Source organism: Ambystoma mexicanum, chromosome 8 (assembly GCF_040938575.1).
Source record: "Ambystoma mexicanum isolate Mex_15411 chromosome 8, UKY_AmexF1_1, whole genome shotgun sequence".
In the NCBI taxonomy this organism is placed as follows: domain Eukaryota; kingdom Metazoa; phylum Chordata; class Amphibia; order Caudata; family Ambystomatidae; genus Ambystoma; species Ambystoma mexicanum.
The window spans coordinates 182,623,172-182,646,484 of NC_090929.1; the positions used below are offsets into that span (position 1 = coordinate 182,623,172).

General features: G+C 46.9%; 1 protein-coding gene across 3 annotated transcripts in view; it reads left to right on the forward strand.

Annotated features, from left to right (window-relative positions):
- The window catches only part of EGFL7 (EGF like domain multiple 7), a 73,818-nt gene that overhangs the window by 34,254 nt on the left and 16,251 nt on the right, over window positions 1–23,313 (forward strand). For all 3 annotated transcript variants that reach the window (XM_069609593.1, XM_069609594.1, XM_069609595.1), the window contains 3 exons: window positions 7,267–7,362; window positions 8,628–8,807; window positions 21,164–21,228. In XM_069609593.1, the coding sequence (XP_069465694.1) occupies window positions 7,267–7,362; window positions 8,628–8,807; window positions 21,164–21,228 (341 nt within the window). The remainder of the gene's footprint in view (window positions 1–7,266; window positions 7,363–8,627; window positions 8,808–21,163; window positions 21,229–23,313) is intronic.

Below are 23,313 nucleotides of genomic sequence, written 5' to 3' on the forward strand. Positions count from 1 at the left end.
TATGATGTGTCCCCCCCCCCACCCCAGGGCCTTATGAGTGTTGTTTTCCATGTCCCATTGCACGACCACTCGTCTCTGTGCCACAAATGTATAACTGTGCTATTGCTTACTTGAAATTTGAGTTCATACCTTTCGTTAGGTTTTCTAAAACAGCGCTGTATTTTAGGTTCAGCTGAGAAGAGATTTAGCTCTCTGGGATCAGGCAGACAAGGCACATAAGTCCACTGGCGGTACTAAACACCATCAATCTTATGGCCAATGACTAGAGCATGACATTTCATGTAACATCAGCATTAGTGGACGGAAGGTGGGGGGGATTTGCGAATAAATGGCCCACCAGAACGAAGAAAAATAGGTCCTACCGAAATGAGCGCCAAGGCAAGGGCCATTAATGGACAAGTCTGCATTATAAAAGTGTTTGTAAATTAAAGAGACATAGGGCCCCATTACGGGTCTGGCGGTAACTGTGCTGGTACTATCGGCGGGTTGCAACCAGACCCGTAAATATTTACTGGCACCTTATTTGCCGGTAACACCGGGGCATTACAACCCCAGCGGTCCGGAAAATTCAGTCGGCGGTAAATTTTAATTCCTCATTCCCATAGAGTTGCATAGGACTCTATGGGAGTGGGGACCACGTAAGCACTGACACTGTTAATTACGGTGCCGGTGGTTCTGTGAAAAATCTGTGGGTGGGTGCCATTCTGCCCAGCAGGTCCGACCTGCTGGGCGGGAAGGCACCCGCCCGCAGAGTTGTAGTGTGCAGGGCCGGAAACAACGGTGCCGGTAATATTACCGGCACCGTTGTTTTTGGACCGGCACACATAGAATGAGGCCCATAGTCCTTTTACTATTACAAGGCACGGGGTGGGCCGGTATGCGACACGCAGGTAAGTGGGTGTGGACAGGTGGGGGGACAGGGCAGGAGGGTTTGGGGCAAAATGAGGAGGAGACGGGGCAAAGGCAGACCATCGAGCGCAATGGCAGCCGAGGCAGAGGCTTAGGAAGCCGGAATGCAAGGCAGCATTCATTGATGTGACCACATTCTACGCCACCTGATACACCAGTCCTTTTCCTCCGGGTGCCAAATAGTCTTTAAACAGTTTTCCTTCCTGAAACAGTGGTGGTGAGCCATGTGCTGTAAGTGTCGCAGAAGCGGAATGTATGGGGTATCCAATGATCTTAGGGGAGAGCCATAATTGGTCTCTGTTCTGTTTTTAAGACCACAGAAACAGCATAAAAATCTTCTGAAACATGTACCCTGTTTCCAGTGTTTCAAGAAAAGTATATACACTAACACCGTGTGCATGGGTGGACTGGCCTATAGTGAACTCTGGAGATATCCCGGTAGGCCTCTGCTCCCTAGGCCTCTTTTGTGTGGTAACCTATTTTATTTTCACATTTTCTCATAGGAAAAGGGTTGGGCTTGCTGAAAATGTGTAATATGGGCCACTTAGAACGTGTTTCCCCAAGGCCTCTTTTGGTTCCCAGTCCACCCCAGGCCTTGTGTCTTACACACTGGTAGACACAAGAGAGAAGAGAGCAGAAGTGTGTAGAATCAGCCAGTGTGCAGTATCCTGTGCTCAGGAGTATACAAGTGGTGCTCAGGCTCAAAGCTGATTCAAGCCCTATGCTCTCTCGCGAGAATTGCACAATTAGTAGAGCCGTCCTCTTGAAAGGTGCCAGTACTATCCAATTAACAGTCTAGCAGTGCAGGGCGGGCATGCTGGCAATCGCATTTATTGTCTAGTAGCCCTACCGTGAAGCGCTGGCAGTGCCCCATTAAAGTATAGCAACGATATGACATATGCTTGACTATTTCATGTACTGGTGCCCTGCCGAGAAGTGCTGCTTATCCATTAACGGCGTGGCAGCCACACTGGGAAGGGTTGGTGCCGGGCCATAACAGGAAATAGGAGCCCGGACGAGACGCATAGAAAGTGTCTCCAAGGCACATTTTTAGGGACACTGAAACACTTAGAAAGCAAATCAGTTTACATGATCATGGAAACTGAAACACATTGCAAGTTATTTAGTCTACCTGTTTAGGGAAACTGAAACACACTGAAATGCACCCAATCTACTTTACTAGGGAAACTGACACACACTGAAAAGCACCCAATCTACTTTACTAGGGAAACTGAAACACATTGCAAGTCATTTAGTCTACCTGTTTAGGGAAACTGAAACACACTGAAATGCACCCAATCTACTTTACTAGGGAAACTGAAACACATTGCAAGTCATTTAGTCTACCTGTTTAGGGAAACTGAAACACACTGAAATGCACCCAATCTACTTTACTAGGGAAACTGACACACACTGAAATGCACCCAATCTACTTTAATAGGGAAACTGACACACACTGAAATGCACCCAATCTACTTTACTAGGGAAACTGAAACACATTGCAAGTCATTTAGTCTACCTGTTTAGGGAAACTGAAACACACTGAAATGCACCCAATCTACTTTACTAGGGAAACTGACACATACTATTCTTGATTGGTGAAGAATTCTGGAGTCTTTGAAAAGGAACCGTGGAGAGGCAGGTCCCAAAACCGAACGAACGCGCATACACACGCGCACATTACTAAGAAAGCAAACTTTGAAATATGAATATCACACACAATTCCACGCCTAGAACATAACACGGCTTGGATGGCGGGAGGGCACCCTGAGCAGAGAGAGCCTTGATGTTTTATTTATGTGTGCAAAGGAAGGGCAGCTGTAGGGTCTATCGCTGGTCCCCTCGTCTCTATGGCAACCCCACCTGCGACTGCATATCTTTCCTCTTTCTGATAGGCTCCTCCTCTTTTTCTGAAGCCTATCCACTGTGGCCTCTCAGTCCTTTTGTGTCTTGCTCTGGGCAATGGACTCGTCTTGCTTTCTTCCCCTGCTTGCGCTGTTGCCCAGTAGCGCCCTATTTCTATGTCCATTTCATGTATTGAATGCGCCCATCCAATTCAATGGCAAACATACGTCTCTCGAATACAACCCAGTGGCGCTTTGTCTCTTTGGTAGCCTTTGGCCGCTGTTGGGATGCGCCATTGTAAACTACGGTTTTGTGTACCTCTGGTTACGATTTAAATGTAACACGTGTTTAACTCTCGTCTCGCCAATCTCCCCCTCTAATTTTCTGAATAATTGTGCTTTCCCTGTCTATAGTGGCTTACTTTACAGTGAACTTGTCTCTTGAGTGACGAAACGTATTCCCGTTTAACAGCTTGACATTAAGCAGGGCAGCCATGTCCAAGCAGTGCTAAAAATCCCCGTATAGCAGCGTTATGGCTGGCCCCATTCCCGCTCCTGTGGTACACAGTGGCGCAGGAATCAAATGTAGGAGGGGCAAAAGACAAAAGTCGAGGGGGCCACAGAAAAAAGTGGGGGGCCTCCTATGAAAGGTAATGTGTGACGTCACAAGCACTCCTGCAGAGAGGCCTTTGTGCACACCAACTACCCACACCCATCCTTCAGAATGCAGGCACAAAACCATCCAGTGACTAAAGGCCCATCACTAGCCGTTCTGTGCGCTACATTCTGGTGGTGGGAGGGGCTGCAAGCTTCAATGCACACTATGGAGGTCGCTGTGCAAAAGCTGGGCAGGAACACCTGAGAAGTGACTCCTGCTCATGTTCATACCGATGCCAGAATGCATAACGAGATCACTGCTAGCTTTCAGACAAAGGGAAAGGGAGAGCATTTGCTGTATAATATGCAGACATTTGCCTTAGTGAGTGTCACAAATAACACCACGAACAGAGAACACAGTCACTGCTCACCTTAGGCAGCAGGGGCACAAGGGGGGGGGCTGGATTTCAGAGGGGGGGCATGGCCCCCCCAGACCGCCCCTAGCTACACCACTGGTGCTACTGCAACCCTGCAGAATGACCTTATCAGTATCATCATGTTAGGCAGTGGTGGAAATGGAAATAATTTAAAGGTGGAAGGGCCTCGGTGGGGGTGGAGTTTAAAGGTAAGTGCGAAGTGCCGAGGGAGAGGAGTTCCGAGGAGGCAGAGCTGGCAGTTGGACTCCACTTAAAAGGAAATGTTTAAAATAATATTTAAAAAATGGTGCAATTTCTTTCATGCTGCTTCTTTCCAAACTCCACATTGTACATCAATTCCACTTTAAGTCATTCCCATGGCAGTGGTGCACCCAAAATACTGTTCGAATGCAGTGGTTTTTAGTACATTAAGGGATCCATAGACGCGCCCGACAGTAAAAGGCTACCAGGGTAGCTGAGCAGGTTGAGAGACTGTTGCTGAGATGTTATATATTCAGTAGTATAAAATGTGTTTGGCCAGGGGATGGGTTGGGCTGGTCGCTTGCTTATATTTATGGTGGAGGTGGGAGTATTTCTGCCCCTGTAGTGAAAATCAAAAGTTTGCACCTATGAACCCACAGTTTAATTTCCTAAAAACTGCTCTCAGCATAGCAGAAGCATGTATTTGTGATTAATTAATTGACAAGCATATAACATATTCATCAATATAACCTGTGATAAAACACAAAGAGGCACACAAATGACAGAATATGTGTGGTAGTCAGACAAAAAAAAACATTTCAAAGAAAATAGTGAATGCAAGGAGCATTTTTCAGTTTGGAAGTTATTTTATTTTTCTATGGAAGTGTGAAATGTACATTTGGAAAACAATAGTGTGCCCAGCATGTTGATAGCCTGCTTTCAACAGTGATGCCCCCTTCCAGTTATATTCTTTGCCCATTAATTCCTGTGGTGTTCAGGCCACAAGAAAGAAAATGGGCTGAGAAAGTGGTACTGCAGACGTGCAAATGACGCCGGTGAGAGGAGCACAGCACAGATTTGATCACCAAGCCCCAGCTTCCCTCGTCGAAGGTGGGTGCTCAGTAAATCCTGGTCAGGGCTGAGGCAGGCCGGGTCCCGAGATCCGGACAGAGATGTGATGCCGGATCTCGGACCCCGCAAGAGCCGGCCCATTGGCCAGCGCTGAAGTTAGGGTGGTCTGTTCTGTTATATGTGCTTGCTGGTGCGGTTGCACAATCACTACTGCAGCTCCCGCCTCATGTTGGTTGATGAATCAGATCAACATGTAAGTCAGTCTTGCACCTCACCTGGGATGGGCGCAGTGCATGCCGGCATCTCACTGCAGTGCACACAACAGAAATCCAGAACCCGATCTCGAGAAGGCACGAGCTTGAGCCATGGGTGTAGCTTCCAGGGATACCCCTCACAGGATGATCAGTTGGGCCTACGTTTGCGTGCGCTCCGCTGGGACTGCATTTCAATGCGACATGCCACGTGACTGAAAGCGAGCCATAATGTGTCGATCACAATGCTATGGTAGCCTCAGGCGCTGCCAGGCTGAAGGGAGCCGCCACCTTTAACCCCTCACCTACTTGATGGTGGTCCAGACGTTATTTACCAGAAAATAAGGTGCGCACTGGACGGGCTGGCGGTGCAGCGGCATAGCTTTCTTTTGCCATCAGAACCGTTTGCCCTGATGGTGGTAACGAGGCTCACTGTACTCATTTGCGCTAATAGCGCTATCACGGCACCTTGAGGTGCGATATTTCATTGGGTAGAATGCGTTGCGAGACTCGCCTCGCCCCAATAATACTGACCAAGTTTAGCTCCTGCCCCAGGCATCGAATGAAACACCCTTGGAAGCGCAAGGCACGTCTCCTATGACCTTAGGTCGTGTGTGGTCACTGGTCACTTACTATGCACCACACATAACTGCAGATGCATTGGTTTGGATCCTTGCAAAGACCGGAGACATCAGCTTGTACTTCACCCCGGAAGGGTACAGGAGGCCACTAGACCAGCTTGTACCTCAGCCCGGAAGAGCACAGGAGGCCACTAGACCAGCTTGTACTTCACACGGAAGAGTACAGGAGGCCACTAGACCAGCTTGTACTTCACCCCTGCAGAGCACAGGAGGCCACTAGACCAGCTTGTACTTCACCCCTGCAGAACACAGGAGGCCACTAGACCAGCTTGTACTTCACATGGAAGAGTACAGGAGGCCACTAGAGCAGCTTGTACTTCACACGGAAGAGTACAGCTTGTACTTCACACGGAAGAGTACAGGAGGCCACTAGACCAGCTTGTACTTCACACGGAAGAGTACAGGAGGCCACTAGACCAGCTTGTACTTCACACGGAAGAGTACAGGAGGCCACTAGACCAGCTTGTACTTCACACGGAAGAGTACAGGAGGCCACTAGACCAGCTTGTACTTCACCCCTGCAGAGCACAGGAGGCCACTAGACCAGCTTGTACTTCACACGGAAGAGTACAGGAGGCCACTAGACCAGCTTGTACTTCACACGGAAGAGTACAGGAGGCCACTAGACCAGCTTGTACTTCACACGGAAGAGTAATGTAGTTCATAATGACCAGCTTGTACTTTACACGGCGGAGGCAGGCAATGGAGATTACGCCCAATGGGAGCCTTACCCCCTCCCCTCTATGACCCAGTTTTGGAAATAAATTGGAGTTTTGTGGGTTTTCTTTATTGCGTACTGTGAACCTCAGACTGTTCAGTGACTCGTTCTTTGTTGTTTCACTGGCGACCTTAAAGGTTTTAAATCTGATAACACTCGCGTGACTCCTCAGCACTGTGTTTATCCTGGAACACCTGGCAATTCAAGCTTTAGATGCTACCGATGGGGCAATAAAGGACAGGGAACACTGAATTCAAAAGAAATGTAACTGTGCTGAGGCAGATGTTGCGACTATTATTAAATGCCTTTACCAGTGCCCAGTGTACACTATTTTCGATGCTGGGGGCAAAATAAGAGACAGCACATGCTCTCTGCCTTCGTTCAGGGGTCTGTAACCTTTGGCTGTGCAGATGTTTTGGACTACATCTCCCTTCAACCCTAGCCAGCATGGTCACTGGTGTGAAATCACGGGAATCGTGGTCCAAAACATCTGGAAAAACAACAGGTGGCAGACCCCTTCATGTTTGTGTGGAGACAGTAGTGCCCGAGTTGCTCCTGGGCTGCAAGACGAACCAAAGAATCCGGAACCTCGCAGGATTAAAGCCCCACCATGGGCACAGGTATACATACTGCTGGGCCCTGTATGCAGGGTGGGCTTCTGCAGGACTCTGAAAGGAATTGCTGCTGATGTATGCAATACAGACCATTCTTATGCCTTGGACGCTTCATTGCTGTTGACACCTTTTTTGTAATTCTAACTTGCAATGCGAATGTTGAACGCAGCTACTGCATGTCACTAGGCTTGACAATGTGCCCTTTGATTCCTTGGCTTTGTAGGACTTTGCAGGCTACCATGCCAACACGGCGGGTTGTGTGCCGGCATCGACAGATGTGGCTGCCCCCCAGGATGGGGTGGGAAATACTGCCAGTCAGGTATGGTGAGATAGTACTTTCAGTTTGGCTGCATTATGCGTTCATGGTCTTCCCACAATACCTAGGTGTTCTTCAGTGCAATGTTTTGACCTCAGTAAAAAAAAACAAAAAAAAACGGGAAAGCAGTTACTGATGGGAAAAGGCCTTATCCACCGGGGCATTAACCAAGCACGGTCCGTGCATTAACACAGAGGCAAACACCAACCTTACAGTACTGAATGATATACGAAACAGCAATAATGTTTAGAGAATACATAATAGAAAGAGTTGTCACAATGTTTCCGAACTCCTTCAAGAGGCCTTGCCTGAGGATTACATTTCCCACACATAATGTCCGTGACCCAAACCATAATCCCACGCATCGCCAAGAAATGCCCCACCTCAAGGAATATTGGGCAAACGGGACATGGTTCCCTGATATGAGAGCATATACGCGACAAATGGTGGGTTATGGGAGACTCCACAGGGGGCACCCTACTGGCCACACCTATGTCTCCTAAATGGTAGGATTGAGTTTACGAGCTGAGTAGAGGGGGTGGGGGGGTTGCGGGAGAGAGCACAGGGGGAGGGGAGACATGCAGGGGATAGGAAATTGTAAGAACTGCTGCTATGTTATTTTTAACAAGTTAGCCATGGTGACATTTTTTGAAACATCAATAAACATGGTTTATTAAAACAAAGAAATGCCCTACATTCATCCTCCAAAAAAACATAGATCCTCGTTCAGTATTTCTTGGCAATGCTTTCATGGCAGGGAAGCCCTACTGGGCCATTAGGATGGCAACCCCAGCAGCTTAACATCATGCCACATGCGGTTTCGACTGTGTTCTTCATCAGGGCTAATGAGCTCATGGCGAGAAACACAAGTTAACACTTCGTAAAGTTAAACTTTTGAGAAAGAGGAGAGCCTAGGTTTCTGATATTTTTCTTCTTGGAAAGGCCGCTCACGCCTTGACTGGGACGCATGCACCAGGGCCGCTCACTCCGCACTACACAGCACAGTGCACCACTTGCTGTAGCAGCCTTTCTGCAGACGAAAAGACAGGCAATGGGTCGATTGCAGCAGACAAGCGCTACCAAACCCAGTGCCATGAACAGCTGGTGCAGAATGCATTGATTAACTCGCACATCAACTCATACCGGCTTTTTAGTTTGTTTGTTTATTTATTTGTAATGCGCTCCTCATGTTGTTCTGCATTGCCTTTGATGTCGCGACTTCCCAGTAGGACCAAAAGATCGATGGTAATGTTTTATTGACATTCCAGATGTGGATGAATGCAGTGGTGTCAGCCATGGGTGCTCACACCTCTGTGTCAACACGGCGGGGAGTTACCAATGTGCATGCAGAGAAGGCCACGCCCTGGTTGCCGATGGGAAAATGTGCCGCCTTGTGGGAAAGCCCCCTGGAAGCACAGCAGCGCCGCCTCCAGCAACACACAGCTCAGGTAATTACTGCCTTCCGCAAAACCTCCTTCCATGACCCCTCTGTCGTCCCATATCTCTGCCGCTGTGGGAAAACCAACCGTCTGCACTGCCAGCGGTGATGCGGAAATGCCAGTTTCTGAAAATCTTCTTGGTCGGGGTGGATGAGCCACTTGCGCGTCTGGGAATGTGCTGGCGGGCGATGACCACATTTCCCAGAGGCTTCTCGCATGTGTTTCTATGTCTGCAAGACTGCCCACACTGTGAACATGCTGTGTACATGAAACGGAGAGGCGCATGCGCCCTCAAGGCCTTCCGATCTCGCACCTGGCAGAGCTTGGCAGCCTCTTCACCTGCTGGCATGGCTAGAACACTGTCTGCCCTACCCCCGTCATGCCATAATACATGAGGGGCATGAAGATGCCGTAGTGGTAAACATGGACAAAACATCCAGGTTCATGTTCACATCTACGGAAATGCACTGAAAAATAGCACTTGGGACCGATGACCAGTTCTGCATGACAAGCATACCCCTACCCAAAATGTAGGGTGACCAAACGTCCCGGTTTTGCTGGGACTGTCACCGTGTTTGGTGCTCTGTCCCCTTTTCTCAACATTATGTTTCCATTGGAAACGGCAGTGGTCCCGGTTTTTGGTATAACTGACAGACATGAATGCAAAATCTGCCACAGAAGAAATGCTGCATTTGACAATTTAACATAGTGTTAGTTTGTTATAAATGAATTATAATATGTGTTTATTCCACCAGTAACACTTAAACCCCCTTCTTCTCCAACCTCTACTGAAGTGTAGTGCCTTGACAGTCACTTTCAAGGGTTAGTCCTACTTTTATGTTAGTTGCCCTGTCCTGGTTTTTAACTTTTTAAATCTGGTCACCCTACCAAAATGCTCAATTTCCCTTGCAAAACATACCATTTATGACTGGAGCAGGTGCAGCACTACAACACTCACCGCTGTTTGACCACTAAAGTATAAACACCTCTGGGTGGAGATGGCCACTGCTGGCAATGTGCCCCTTAGGGTCTGGAGACTTGGGCGGGTATCGTCAACCTTTGCACTTGTTATTCTGGTGAACTGCTTTATCTCCCTTCATATAAATGAAGAATGATGTAGCCAAAAACACCTCTGGGCGGAAATGCCCACTGGTGGCAAGGTGCCCCCTTTAGGGTCTGGAGACTTGGGTGGTTATCGCCAACCTTTGCACTTGTGATTCCTGTGCACTGCAGAGCTATGCAACCAAAAGTACTGCCCCATTTCCATGCTCCCCTGAATACCAGAGCTTGGCTTCTGCCATACGAGCTGAACGGAACCCTGCAAACCATATGCTTTGATGTACATCCCCTAATGTTTGAGAGGTTCCTGCTACAATCCATGTCCTCTGTGAAGTTCTACTCTGTTGCTTCCATGATATGATTTGATATGATATGGCAACACTCCTACACATAAGTGTTTCATGCTACATGAGATACCATGCTACAGGCACCAGTGGCTAACACTCGTAAACAGAATGGGTCTTCCAGACTCACTTTGGGAACTGGATGTGTGTTCACCACCTGCCTTTCTCTTGGTCGGAACAGTAGTCAGCGCGCCCTGTTATGCAACCATAGGCCAACATCTCTTATTCTCAACAGAGGGACCACGAACACTGCTCATCAAGAGATCTGAAAATGTTGGTGACCGTCCATTATTACTTTTGGTACGCGCTGTGACACATCAAACTCGTACCGTGAGTAATAATGCGCTGCTGCCAATGCTACCAGCCAACCGAAGAACACCCTACAGCACGCTCCTTATGCTGCTCCAATCGGAGAGCCAGTGTTTGGAGTGTGCGTTGCGACTGCTTTTTACATCAACGGAAGAGGATTCTGGAAGGTTCAGCTCCGAAACAGGATGAAAGCCAAAGAACAAAGGGAGATGGCAGAAAACATGGTACTTTCAAATGACAATCTTCAAGGATCGGCTAAAAAGATGGCATTCTGTAAATGAATCCATGCATGCCAACATTATCCATTCTACTGGGAAGACGCAAGTCCATTTCTGGTTTCACCTTTGCATTCTGGGACTTGCCTTCCTGAATTTCCCCATTATACACCCTGCACTATATGTCCCAGAATGCAAAGTTAAAATCCGGACTGGCCTAGTAGCTCCCCTTGGAATGGATAGTGTTAGCGGGAATGTTAATTATGATTTGCGGTTTTATTTTGATCTTAGCACCATTTTGTATGTGTGTATTTGTATACAATGTAAATGAATAGTGAAATACCCCACGTGGCTATGGGAGAGCTGAAATTCACGTTGGGTTTAGCAGCAATGGTTTTTAACTGTTTGTGATGTTATGGTTTCTACAATCTTCTATCGCTTGCAGGAACGGCTAACACATGTCCTCACGGTATGCAGTGATAAAATCACGGCAAAAATGTCGCCTATACAAAAAAACTGCGGTAAAAATGCTGTGGTTTGACCCGGTAAAGGTGTGCCCCATTATACCATTTAACGGGAGTGGGGTGTCCCCCGCATCCTTTACATGGATTGCGGCGGCAAAACCACAGCCTTTCTGCCACAATATTTTGTAACCACAGCAATTTTTGCCGCGATTTTAACACATGGAACCGTCCTCAGAGCCGCCAATGAGATCAGCCGAGTCATTATTACTGTCCTTTAGGAACTTTTCTTGGTTACATAACGCATGGGTGGGGAGAATAATTCGGACAACACATGTAGGCAAAATGCTGCCTGACTTCTGTATACACTTTATGGAAAGGGACACACCAGTCATAAACACAAGGGGCGGTATTACAGAAACTTTGCACCAGTACAAGTGCAATTAGCACAAGGTCAACAATTGCCTGGTGCAAAAAACATACACTTTCAATGCATGTTTGCAACAGGTCAATGGAGATACATGCATTGAAAATTCAGAGAAAGAATATGGTTTAGTACTATCTTTGCCGTAGTGCTGATTGCACATGCACTGGTGCAAGGCCAACGCTGATTCCAATTGGGGAAAAGATGAGCCTGCGGCTGTGAACGTCTGTTTGCGCCCCTACATTGAACATGCTTTGGGGCATATGCATGCGATGATGTCCCATAGGGGTTCAGCCGGGACGCATGCGCAGAGCAGCCAGATGCCTCTGGAGTAGGATGACACTGATGAGAGTGCGTTCACGCCTGCTATTAGCATTAGGGAAAGAACTGCACAAGTGCAAGAACAGCTATTCAGTCAATGCGTGTTTCCAGCGGGGCAAAGCTTGCCCTGGTGCCAATTCAGAAAGGTATAAGTAAAAGGGAAAACTATGTCCCGGTGAAAAAATACATGGAACGAGTATATTTTATATATAGTTGGCCCTAGAGCGATGGGTAGACTGCATGGGCATGCAATCAATAATCACTTAATAAATACATGGTGTTGGCGGTGAGATAGATTGGAAGCAGCAGTTTTCCCATGCCACCCACACACCATGTTGATGCAGCCAAATCTAGAGTGCATGGTATGCAGTAATAAAATCGAGGCAAAAATATCGCCTTTACAAAAAAAATCGCTGCAAAAATGCTGTGGTTTGACCCGGTAAAGGTGTACCCCATTATACCATTTAAGGGGGGCAGGGGTTGCAGGGGTGTCCCCCGCTACCCTTAAATGGTATAATTGGGCTTGGGGTTGCAGGGATGTCCCCCGCATCCTTTACATGTATTGCGGCAGCAAAACCACAGCCTTTTTGCTGCAATTTTTTGTGTAAACGGCCATTTTTGCCGCGATTTTAACACATGGAACCGAGTGCATGCCATGTCTTTCCCCACAGGCTCTGAAGAGCAGTGCCTCAGCTGTGCAGTGCCTTGGCTGTGCATTGGCGGCATCCCATGAACGGTATTCAGTCGCAAGACCTACCTCTAAATACTGGTGGCCACATGTGGATTTGTATTTGTGTTTTATATAGCATGACCCTAGCTAGGAAACAACAGAGGACTTTGCATTTCCTTGAGGGTAACCTACGAGAAAACGAGAGCAGGTTACAATACGTGGCACGGGACGCTTCAGCCGCAGGGGTGGGGCGTGATGCAGGAATGCAAGGAGCCTAGGTGGCACTTAGGTATTCACTGAAGAGCTTGAGTTCCTTCTTGAATTGCAAGAGTGTTGGTGCGGCCCGGGTTGCCAGCAGCATGGTGTACCATTAGGCAGGGGTATAGCGAGAGACAGCCAAAATTGCTGACAGCTGCATTTCCAGTCTCACCCCTCTATGGGGTCATGGAGGGAAAGAGGGTGCAGGAGGGAGGGGCAACAGAGGGGGTTGGGGAGCTGGAAGCCTCTCTTATAGAAAACAAAAAACGGGAATCCCCCCTGTGGCCTTACTTGCTTTATGCATTTAGGACGTAGGTCCCTCGCGGAGATCAAGCAGAAAGACAGTTCCCTGCGCACACATTTGCATGAGGTTAACGCATCGCATGTGATTGAAGATGCGACGCACACAGCAGGAAAGCAAAGAGATACTTCATGCATCTCAACTCTCACGCTTTTGGTGGAGTCCCTCCACGCACACGGCAAGCTCCTTAACTGTCCAGAGTTCACTAGGCTCTCCTCTGCCAAAACACAAAACTATCACCATGTTTTCACCGGCCCTGGGGCTCAAAAAGTTGACAGGAATGGTTAAGCGGGGGAACCTCGATGTTTGAAATCTCCAAATCCTCTGCCTTAACTTTGAAGATATAGTAGGCGGGCCCGCCACGACCACACAGGTGCGGGTGGGTATAGCACTAAGCAAAAACGAGTTTTTTAAGGGAGGATTAACACATTTCAGTTAAAAAAAAACCTTTAAAAACCATTGTAAGTTCTTTCTCAGGGAAATGGCCTTGCTGTACTACGGCGGAAAGGAAAAAGAGACCCCCCTCTATTGGAAGACCCCCACTCTGAAGCTTTAGTCTATTGGGACCAAGGGCAAGAAGCAGTCTGCAAAGACTGGCCCTGATTACAGCGTTTAAGTGAAACCAAATAACTAGAATGCCATCATAGCGCAATGTTGGCCACGCCGGGCCCCAATGAAAAGGGCCTCAAACCCTATTAGTAAAAACCTGTGCCTGTAAACCTCTCCAATGATAGCAATGCCAGAGTAGGGGTAACCTGCACCAACTGCTTGCAGGACTCGTGGGAAGTGAGGTCACCTGCATGTGCGGTGAAGCGTAGAAGCTAAATCGAAACCACGTGCACCCCTCGCATTTGACCCTTCCATCCCTGTCAATTTCAAGAGTAAAAACCTGATACCTTATGAATGGGCTTCGCCCATCCTCAGCAGGAATTTGTGCAGACCACATATTCCTAAAGGTAGCTTTCTTTCTCACCTCAGCGGCCTTGCAACATGCATTTTTTTAAATTAAATATGTGATTTGTTTCAACAGGCTTGTACGGCCACTCGGACTTATGCCCTAACACTTAAGAGCTCAGTGGAACAAAAAAACAATTTTGCAGTGCCTTGGCTCCATTAATTGTTATATCGCTTCGCCCCCTCTCTCTCGATCTCTCCCTCTCACTGCGTCCCCCAGTCTCTCCCTGGGTATCTGTTTCTTTGTACCCCTCTAGCTCTCCTGCTCTCTCCCTCTCATTCATTGTCCCCCAGTGTCTCCCTCTGTATCTGTTTCTGTGCCCCCTATAGCTCTCCTACTCTGTCTCCTTCTCACTGTGTCCCCCAGTCTCTCCGTCTGTGTCTGTTTCTTTGTCCCCCTCTAGCTCTCCTGCCCTCTCCCTCTCAGCCTGTGTCCCCAAATCACTCCCTTTGTGTCGGTTTCTTCCTGTGTCCCCCTCTAGCTCTCCTGCTCTCTCTCCCTCTCACTCTGTGTCTGTTTCTTTATGTGTCCCCCTCTAGCTCTCCTGCTCTCTCTCCCTCACTGTGTCCCCCAGTCTCTCCCTCTGTATCTGTTTCTTTGTACCCCTCTAGCTCTCCTGCTCTCCCCCCTCACTCTGTGTCCCCCAGTCACTCCCTCTGTGTCTGTTTATTTCTGTGTCCCCCTCTAGCCCTCCTGCTCTCTCCCTCTCATTCATTGTCCCCCAGTGTCTCCCTCTGTATCTGTTTCTGTGCCCCCTATAGCTCTCCTACTCTGTCTCCTTCTCACTGTGTCCCCCAGTCTCTCCCTCTGTGTCTGTTTCTTTGTCCCCCTCTAGCTCTCCTGCCCTCTCCCTCTCAGCCTGTGTCCCCAAATCACTCCCTTTGTGTCGGTTTCTTCCTGTGTCCCCCTCTAGCTCTCCTGCTCTCTCTCCCTCTCACTCTGTGTCTGTTTCTTTATGTGTCCCCCTCTAGCTCTCCTGCTCTCTCTCCCTCACTGTGTCCCCCAGTCTCTCCCTCTGTATCTGTTTCTTTGTACCCCTCTAGCTCTCCTGCTCTCCCCGCTCACTCTGTGTCCCCCAGTCACTCCCTCTGTCTCTGTTTCTTTCTGTGTACCCCACTTGCTCTCCTGCTCTCTCCCTCTCAGTTTGTGTCCCCCAATCACTCCCTCTTTGTCTGTTTCTTTGTCCCCCTCTAGCTATCCTGCTCTCTCCCTCTCACCCTGTGTCCCCCACTCTCTCCATATCTGTCTGTTTTTCTTCCCCCCTCTAGCTCTCCTGCTCTCTCTCCCTCTCACTGTGTCCCCAGTCTCTCCCTCTGTATCTGTTTCTTTGTCCCCCCTCTACCCCTGCTCTCTCTCCCTCTGGGTCCCCCAGTCTCTCCCTCTGTGTCTGTTTCGTTCTGTGTCCCCCTCTAGCTCTCCTGCTCTCCCCCCTCACTCTTAGTCCCCAGTCACTCCCTCTGTGTCCGTTTCTTTCTTTGTCCCCCTTTAGCTCTCCTGCTCCCTCTCCCTGTGTCCCCTTGTCTCTCCCTCTGTGTCCGTTTCTCCCCCCCCCCCCAGCCCCGCCTCTAGCTCTCCTGCACGCTCTCCCTCGGTGTCTCTCTCAGATAAACATTGTCTTGGTGATCCCAGGAATAAATACTTGGTTTTAATCTGAAAGCAACACTTTCCCAAAAGGAAGGGTGTTGCGAGACACAGTACATTCTTGACAAAGGAAGTGATTACAAAAATATGTATTTCATTATATTAACGTTTTACACTGCCGTCTTTTTTAAATGTTACACTGTTCATTTCTAATGACCACTTCCAGCATATATTGTAGTCATAACAAAAAACGTTACACTTGTCCTACTGTACAAAACCCATTATCAAAACCTATAAATGGAGAAGGAATCAAATAGCAGCATGTGTGTTCTTGGCTGCTTTGCATAGAATCAAATGGCATTCTGGCAACACAAGAATGAGCACAGCTTTGAGTATGTGACCGATATGTCTGTGATAAAAGGGTTGTATGCTTAAATCACTAAGTGCACAATGCACACTGGGCTTGGTGCTCATTGCATTCTCTACAACACTAACATTAAAGTGTTTGTGAACTTGAACCCTCTTATATACATTCGGACATTCTCAGGATTGGAATATCAGGATAAAATGGCAACAACATCTGTCACTCCATTAGAGGTCTGAGGCCCTCATACATTTTTGGAAGAGGATGGGCTGAGTGGGAAACCCGGGTCGGAGAGTAAAGATGACTGCACATGCCCAATAAGCCAATTGCCAAATATCTTTTTTGTTTCTCCTTTAGTCGGTAAGATAGCTCAGTGGGTTGACCGCACACTGCTGTGATCTGTGCGTGATCTGCAGGTTACATGTTTGAATCCCGGCAAGGCCAATTCAGACTTGCATCCTTCCAAGCTGGATAAATGAGTAGCACCTTCGGTTGGGTGATAATTGTATGCATATATGTTATATTTGGAAGCGCTATATAAATGACAAATCATTTAGTTTATCACTTTTTATCTTATTTTTTTTACATTTCACTGCACAAACGAGGAAAGAAATGACATCTCTAAATATTATTTACAAGACCACACATGGTTTTTTGCCCTTTGTCCATTCTAGCACCGTTGATTTTCCTTGACACTATTCTTATCCACGGATGCACCCAAAATTAATACACTAGCCATTGTCCCTCCTTCAATGCTTCTCTCCATTCCCATTGAACTTCAAAAATCAAATCAAAATTCCAAGCTTCTTCCATCATCAGCCAATAGAAGAGTATTCAAAAGCACAGGGCCAAAGATGTCTCGAGCCTCCAGTTACAAAATACAGCACATACCTCCTATCCAGATTTCAAAACAAGCCGCCCTCATGCACATTTCTGTGGACACATGCAGCATGCACAGAAGCAGCAGCCAGACACCACACTACACCAGTGCTTGCCAACGAATACAATTAACTGTTTCTTTGTTCAAGAAAAGAGAAACTTGGCAAACGAGATAAATATCAGCCCAAGCAGATTGCTCATTCGTCAAACTCATTTAAGAGCCACCTGCGCAATCCAATTGAAAAAACCTGCGTGCAATGCTAACTGGGCTTGTGGCCAGCCATTAGGAGAACCACAACTGGCACGGCAGTGGACTTCTGCTGCTGTGCGGTGCTGCGTGTGGAATCAAGCTGGCTTGGTGTGGCAGCATGACAAAATGCCTGAATACAGGAACTCCATCTGTTGCCTGTTGGTCGCTACCCCATGATGGTGTCTACCTTTATTACGTCCATCCCCAAAATCTTTATGCCCGCGGGTAAGTTAAGCTGTGCCCCATGCAGGCCGAGGTAAGGAGGAGAGGGTCTTATTTCTCAGGGTCCACCAAGCCCTATAGTCAGGGTTCCTCCAGAATTGTGGCATGTGTAAAGAAAAGTAAGGTTGTGATCTCAGGGATTGAGAGACTAATTGTCCTGTATATGGTGTCAGTGCATCAGTGATGGTCTCCTCATGCAAGAACAGTGTGGAACTTTCGGATGCAGATGCCATAGCAAAGCCATAACACACGACAGGTTGGGCTGCTGAGGATTTAAGGGCACATGTTTTACCATCAGGATTTCTGGCAGCCACCACCACTCTTGATAGACCAGTAACGCATAAGCAAGTTGATGAGGAGTTCAAAAGCCCGGCTTCAACTTTCGCTGTTGAGATTTTTGCACAGGGCGGACTTTAAGCTCTGCCTATTTGTCTCTCGAGGAACCTGTTTTCTTCCCTGGCCCGGATGCTGGTCAGGACACCAGTGGTGATCCAGGGGGATGGGTACATGCATGGCAGTCCTACACTCATTCACAATCAAGTTTCCCATATCCCCAAACTCTTATTGCCTTTAAAAGGAAGAATCAAACTGAATACTTGCCTTAGTCTGGTCAATCTTTCAGTTGAAATCAATACTACAGAGTGACATCAGTGAACACAAAAGCAGCCCTCTCACAAGTCGGCGCGTGCTAGGTTACCATTGCAGCAGCTGATCTCCTCATTTGGTGTCATTCAAACATTTGGGTATGCAGTGATATTATCACTGGTGAAAACATTGAGGGGTGAAAACATTTTTTAAAGGCACTAACCAACACTTTCTACAAATATTCTAGGACTGAAGTTTGTTTATATAATTGCAACAATCCTAAAATATGTTGGCGAGGGGTTTAGAGCCTTAAAAAAATAATCGAGTGACCCTCAATGTTTTCACTAGCGATAATATCACTGGTAATTCAATTTGTAGCCCATCGTCTCCAAATTACTAGGCAGTTTACCCTCACATCTCATTACGACACAGGGTGTTAAATGGAATGAATTTAGGGTTCTGTCATTCCATCGCCTGTTTTTTTTTTCACTGCATTTTTTGCAGCCAATTTTTTTGCCGCAAAAACTCATCGAATTTTACAGCTAATTTACAAACTAGTCCCCACAATCTCCTACCCCTCATATCCCTTTACCCACCGCCGAGATTTTTTAATGGGTTTTTACGGCTAAAAATCGGCAGCAAAAATGCCTCCACTCCAAAACGTATGCGGAATGAACGTCGTACCGAATTTAGTCTGTCCCATTACACATATGACTTCAATTCAGAACTATGTACTAACGTGGCGATATGCTGAAGCTCAGATTGGCTTCAAGGATGGGCTTGTTGATCCACCAGGTAGTAAGATCCTTTTGGATTTTCATATTGACCACCAGGGATGTCATTTAGGAGTCGCATCTGCGACCCCTGAGGTCTCCCTTACTACCACTAAAAACAAAAAGAAAACATTTTTTTTTTTAAGTTTTTCTTTTAAATGGAAGCTCCCGGGCTGGGGCCAGTACCATGTGGCTCTTAGTTGCTGGAGAGGCTTGCTTTCTTGTTCAGGCCTCTTAAAAAAACAGGGCATTCCACAAGTGTACCACTTTGAGCTGTGACCCTAAATAAGAAAGAATAGGAATAACAAATAATTTGTCTTTCTGGAATTCTATACAATAATTGCTAGACTTATTAAAGGTTTATTTCAGGCACACTTCAGGGGGCGAGTCACTGATTTAGTTTGTTCTTAAACACCTCAAATTCACAATGCAGACGTAAACCTCCAAAAAGCATTTAGAGTACAATAAGCATCCATTTTAGACCATGTATTTTGCAAGTTGCAGTTAAAGCATGTTTTTTTTCTGCTGTTGCCTCTGTTATGATCATTACAAGACATTTCATCTCATTGTCTTCGGTCACTTGACAACACCCTTGTGCCTAAATGCTTGTGTACAGTGTGGAATGGTTTGACCATAGCACTTAAAATGGCCCTTGATTTCATTGTGCCACAATGAATGCCTTGTTGCAATGTTTCTATCTTTCCTATCTCCATGGCATGCTGCACAGGATGTTTGTTTGCATGTATGAGGTAACAAGTGCCCAGAGTACGGGCCGCCGTGTGAGGTCAACCTCTGAAGCCTGAAAAGGAGATACACGCGGGCTTGACATGAGGTCAACTTTGCACTAGTCCTGCAAATGATCTGACCTGCTGTTAAATCTGTTGCCAGTTTAATGGTATCCACCATAGAGTGTAATTTGCTTTCAGACTAATAGAACATTCAGACATGCAAGTGCTCACTTTACTATGGCCGGTAAGATAGATATAGCCGGTAACAATGCTCAGTGGGTTGAGCGCTCGCTGCAGCGGTGTGTGCGATCGGCAGGTTGCGGGCTCGAATCCCGACAAGGCCAACTCAGCCTTTCATCTTTCTGAGGTTGATAAATGAGTACCAACACAGGTTAGGTGATATTGAGTGCATATTTGTTCTATATAAAGCACGTAAGTGATATATAATAACACATCATTATCATTTGGCCTTGGATGTCTGCTTGCATTCACAGTCCTTTGGCAATATGGGCCTATACACACTGATATTAACGATACATATGGCGATCCATTCTTGTATGAAATGTACATCACATTATAGTGATATCGTAACCATATTTTTTGTAGTGTACTAAGGAACAATGCTATGTGATTCCACTTCCTGTTTTGTCAAGGGGTGAAAGGTTGTGTTCCATCGCTTCCTGTGATGTCACTTTGGGGTGGGGTCAAATGAAATCACTTCTTGTGATGTCATAAGAGGTCAAGGGTCGTGTGATGTCACTTCCGCTACCCCTGGCATTTCACCGAAATGACGTCCCTGTTGACCACAAGGAATGCAAATAATATCCACTGCAATGCATTAGATGTAGATTGTCCTCATGCGTATTAATTGTGGATATCCTGAAAACCTGACCGGACCACACTATTGAACCCATCTGTTGGTTTATTGCTTAGCTCAAACAAAGACCAGGTCTGCTTTGCCTTTTCAGCTGTTATTTAGTATTTTTTTGCAAGAGTATGTGGGTCCGATTCATTCCTGCTTGCCTTTTCAGCTGTGATTTAGTATTTTTTAGTAAGAGTATGTGGGTCCGATTCATTCCTCCTTGCTTTTTCAGCTGTGATTTAGTATGTTTTAGTAAGAGTATGTGAGTCCGATTCATGCCTCCTTGCCTTTTCAGCTGTGATTTAGTATTTTTTAGTAAGAGTATGTGGGCCCGATTCATTCCTCCTTACTTTTTCAGCTGTGATTTAGTATTTTTTAGTAAGAGTATGTGGTTCCGATTCATTCCTCCTTGCTTTTTCAGCTGTGATTTAGTATTTTTTAGTAAGAGTATGTGGGTCCGATTCATTTCTCCTTGCTTTTTCAGCTGTGATTTAGTATTTTTTAGTAAGAGTATGTGGGCACGATTCATGGAACTTTTAGCGCGGTGCAGATTCACTTTGCACTGCCAACAAACACTCTAATTCACAGAGCGGTGCAAAGTGTATTTTTGCAGTGCAAAGTGACTTTGCACTGACGTTGCAATGCAAAAATACACCTTGCACCGCTCTGTGAATCAGGGTGTTTGTTGGCAGTGCAAAGTCACTTTGCACCGCGCTAAAAGTTCCATGAATCGGGCCCTAAGTGTGTCAATGATTGTGGCACCACTGCGTTAGTAACTTCTATTGTGTCTATCATTCACTCTAGGGGCATCCGATAACACCAAGGATGAAATGCAAGCCCTAAAAAGCCGCATGGAAACAGTGGAGCAGGTAAGCACGCATGTGAACTGCATGCCGCAGTGCTTTTTATGGCCCCACGAGAGCAGTGTATGTGCTTCAAGCCTAAAACTAGTCCAGTGATTCAACACACATGTGGGACATATCAAGTTATGAGTTAAAGCTCCCGCACAGGCGAATAACGCACTAACGGCCTGATTCCCAAAAGCTTGTACCACTTCCATGTGTCCTGCACAAAGGCAAGTAGATTACACACCCGCATTCTGCAGAATACCGGCAGGGGCCGTCGGTGGGAGGCAGTGGTGGTAGCAAGTTTTGGGACTGAGGGGGTGAAGGGCTCCTCATGGGGCACCAATCATCACTGTGACACTATTTTGGCAAAAAATGTGAATCAGATTTGAAAGTACCCCCAGTGGAGTGACACTGCCCCCAACCTCTCTACTAGCTCCACTAACAACAGGAGGGGCTGCTGCTTTTCAAAGTGCATCTCAATTCATAAAGATGGGAGCTGTGATTTGCAACTCTTTCCCCTGCGCCTGGTCTCCCCGTTTGCAGGCGAGTCGCATGGGAAAGCACATGGCCACCAGGGGTTCCACCCATGGGGGCAGAGAGAGCACGAACAGTGACAGGCCTTATTGTCGATCACTGCAAATGCAGCGTTTACATCTTCACCTCTGTTTGCGAGTTGGGAATGTAGGAGAAATTATCAACTCAAGCAATAGTGTTTCTATTTTAAGAGGGGTCGTCTTAACAATATACGCCGGCATTGCCATTTCAAAACATATTTTCATGTTACTTTTGCTAAAAGAAAAGCACACGGCCTGTCTCACCAATTCATACCAGTACTGCCCAGTGTTGGTGGTGGCTACACCGCATTTCCATGTAAAACACATGTTCATGCTGCTTGTGGCACCTGTTCTGCCTCGTGTGGCTTGCCCAGCTCCACTTCTGCTGCCACCATGTGTAACTAAGTTCTCTTCCATGTGCCCCTCACGGCCTGATTAAGAGCTCCATCTAAAATAATAAAAGTGTCATCATGTGGTCGAAAGACACTTTCCCTACTTGCCCTATATCCTGTATGTATATATAGACACAGAATACACAGCAAATACAAAGAGTTGTTTCATCACTACATTACGCTTTTCTTACTTTCCATGGAGCTCAGAATCAGGCCGTCATTGTCAAGATCTGCACCAGTCCACCTCCCATTTCATGTTCTGCCCCAACTTGGCCATCATTGCCATGTTCTGCACCAATGTGCCCCAGTGCCATGTTCTCCCCAAACCTCCCCTCATTGTCGAGGTCCGTCCTTCAGTGCTTCATTCCCCCAATGTGATCCTCATTTGCCAGTTTATACTCATGCTCGAATATGTTGGGACAGGCCAATGGGAACATTCATGTGAGCTTCTGAAGCAAGAAGAGCCAATACTTGACAGACTGCCCCTGCAGAAGTGATGTCCGGGACAAAGGACATCGCCAAAGTGAAAAGCATTAGAACCCGCAAGAAGCCATGAGCTCAGAGCATGGCTTGGCCAGGCTGGATACAATGATGTGCAGGTCCCTTTGCAGACATGCTTCCCTTCTCTGGGGAGGTGACCTCATCCATCAGCTCCTCAAATTGTTACAAACTGACATTAAGTCCATGTTTTCGATATTATGCGAGTAAGTCAAGTTTTCCACTTGGCCTCTTTCGGTTTAAACGTTGCTAGGAAGTTCTTAGATAAGCAATGGGATCGAATGTGACATGAACACGTTCACGTGCCTCAGGGCACATGGCATTTGCACAAATCATCTCTCCTAAAGGACATTTCAAAAATATATGGCAATAGAGCACTTTCGCGAGACACAAAGGCCCAAATGAAACTATGGTCCTTGCTTTCTGATCATGAGGATAGCAGTCGCCCATAATGGCTGCAAGTCTATTGATATTTGTGCTCCTTTGCACCTCTGGAGGCAGCAGCGGCTCTTTCTCTTATTAACTTGCAGCCTTCTTGTTTATTCTGCCACCCACCCTCAGAATGCTGTCAAGTGTCAGCAAGAATTAGCATCCCAGCTCTGCGACCAGTCATCTGAGATTCATGTGACAGCAAAGAAATGTGCCTTTCATTATGTTCTAGG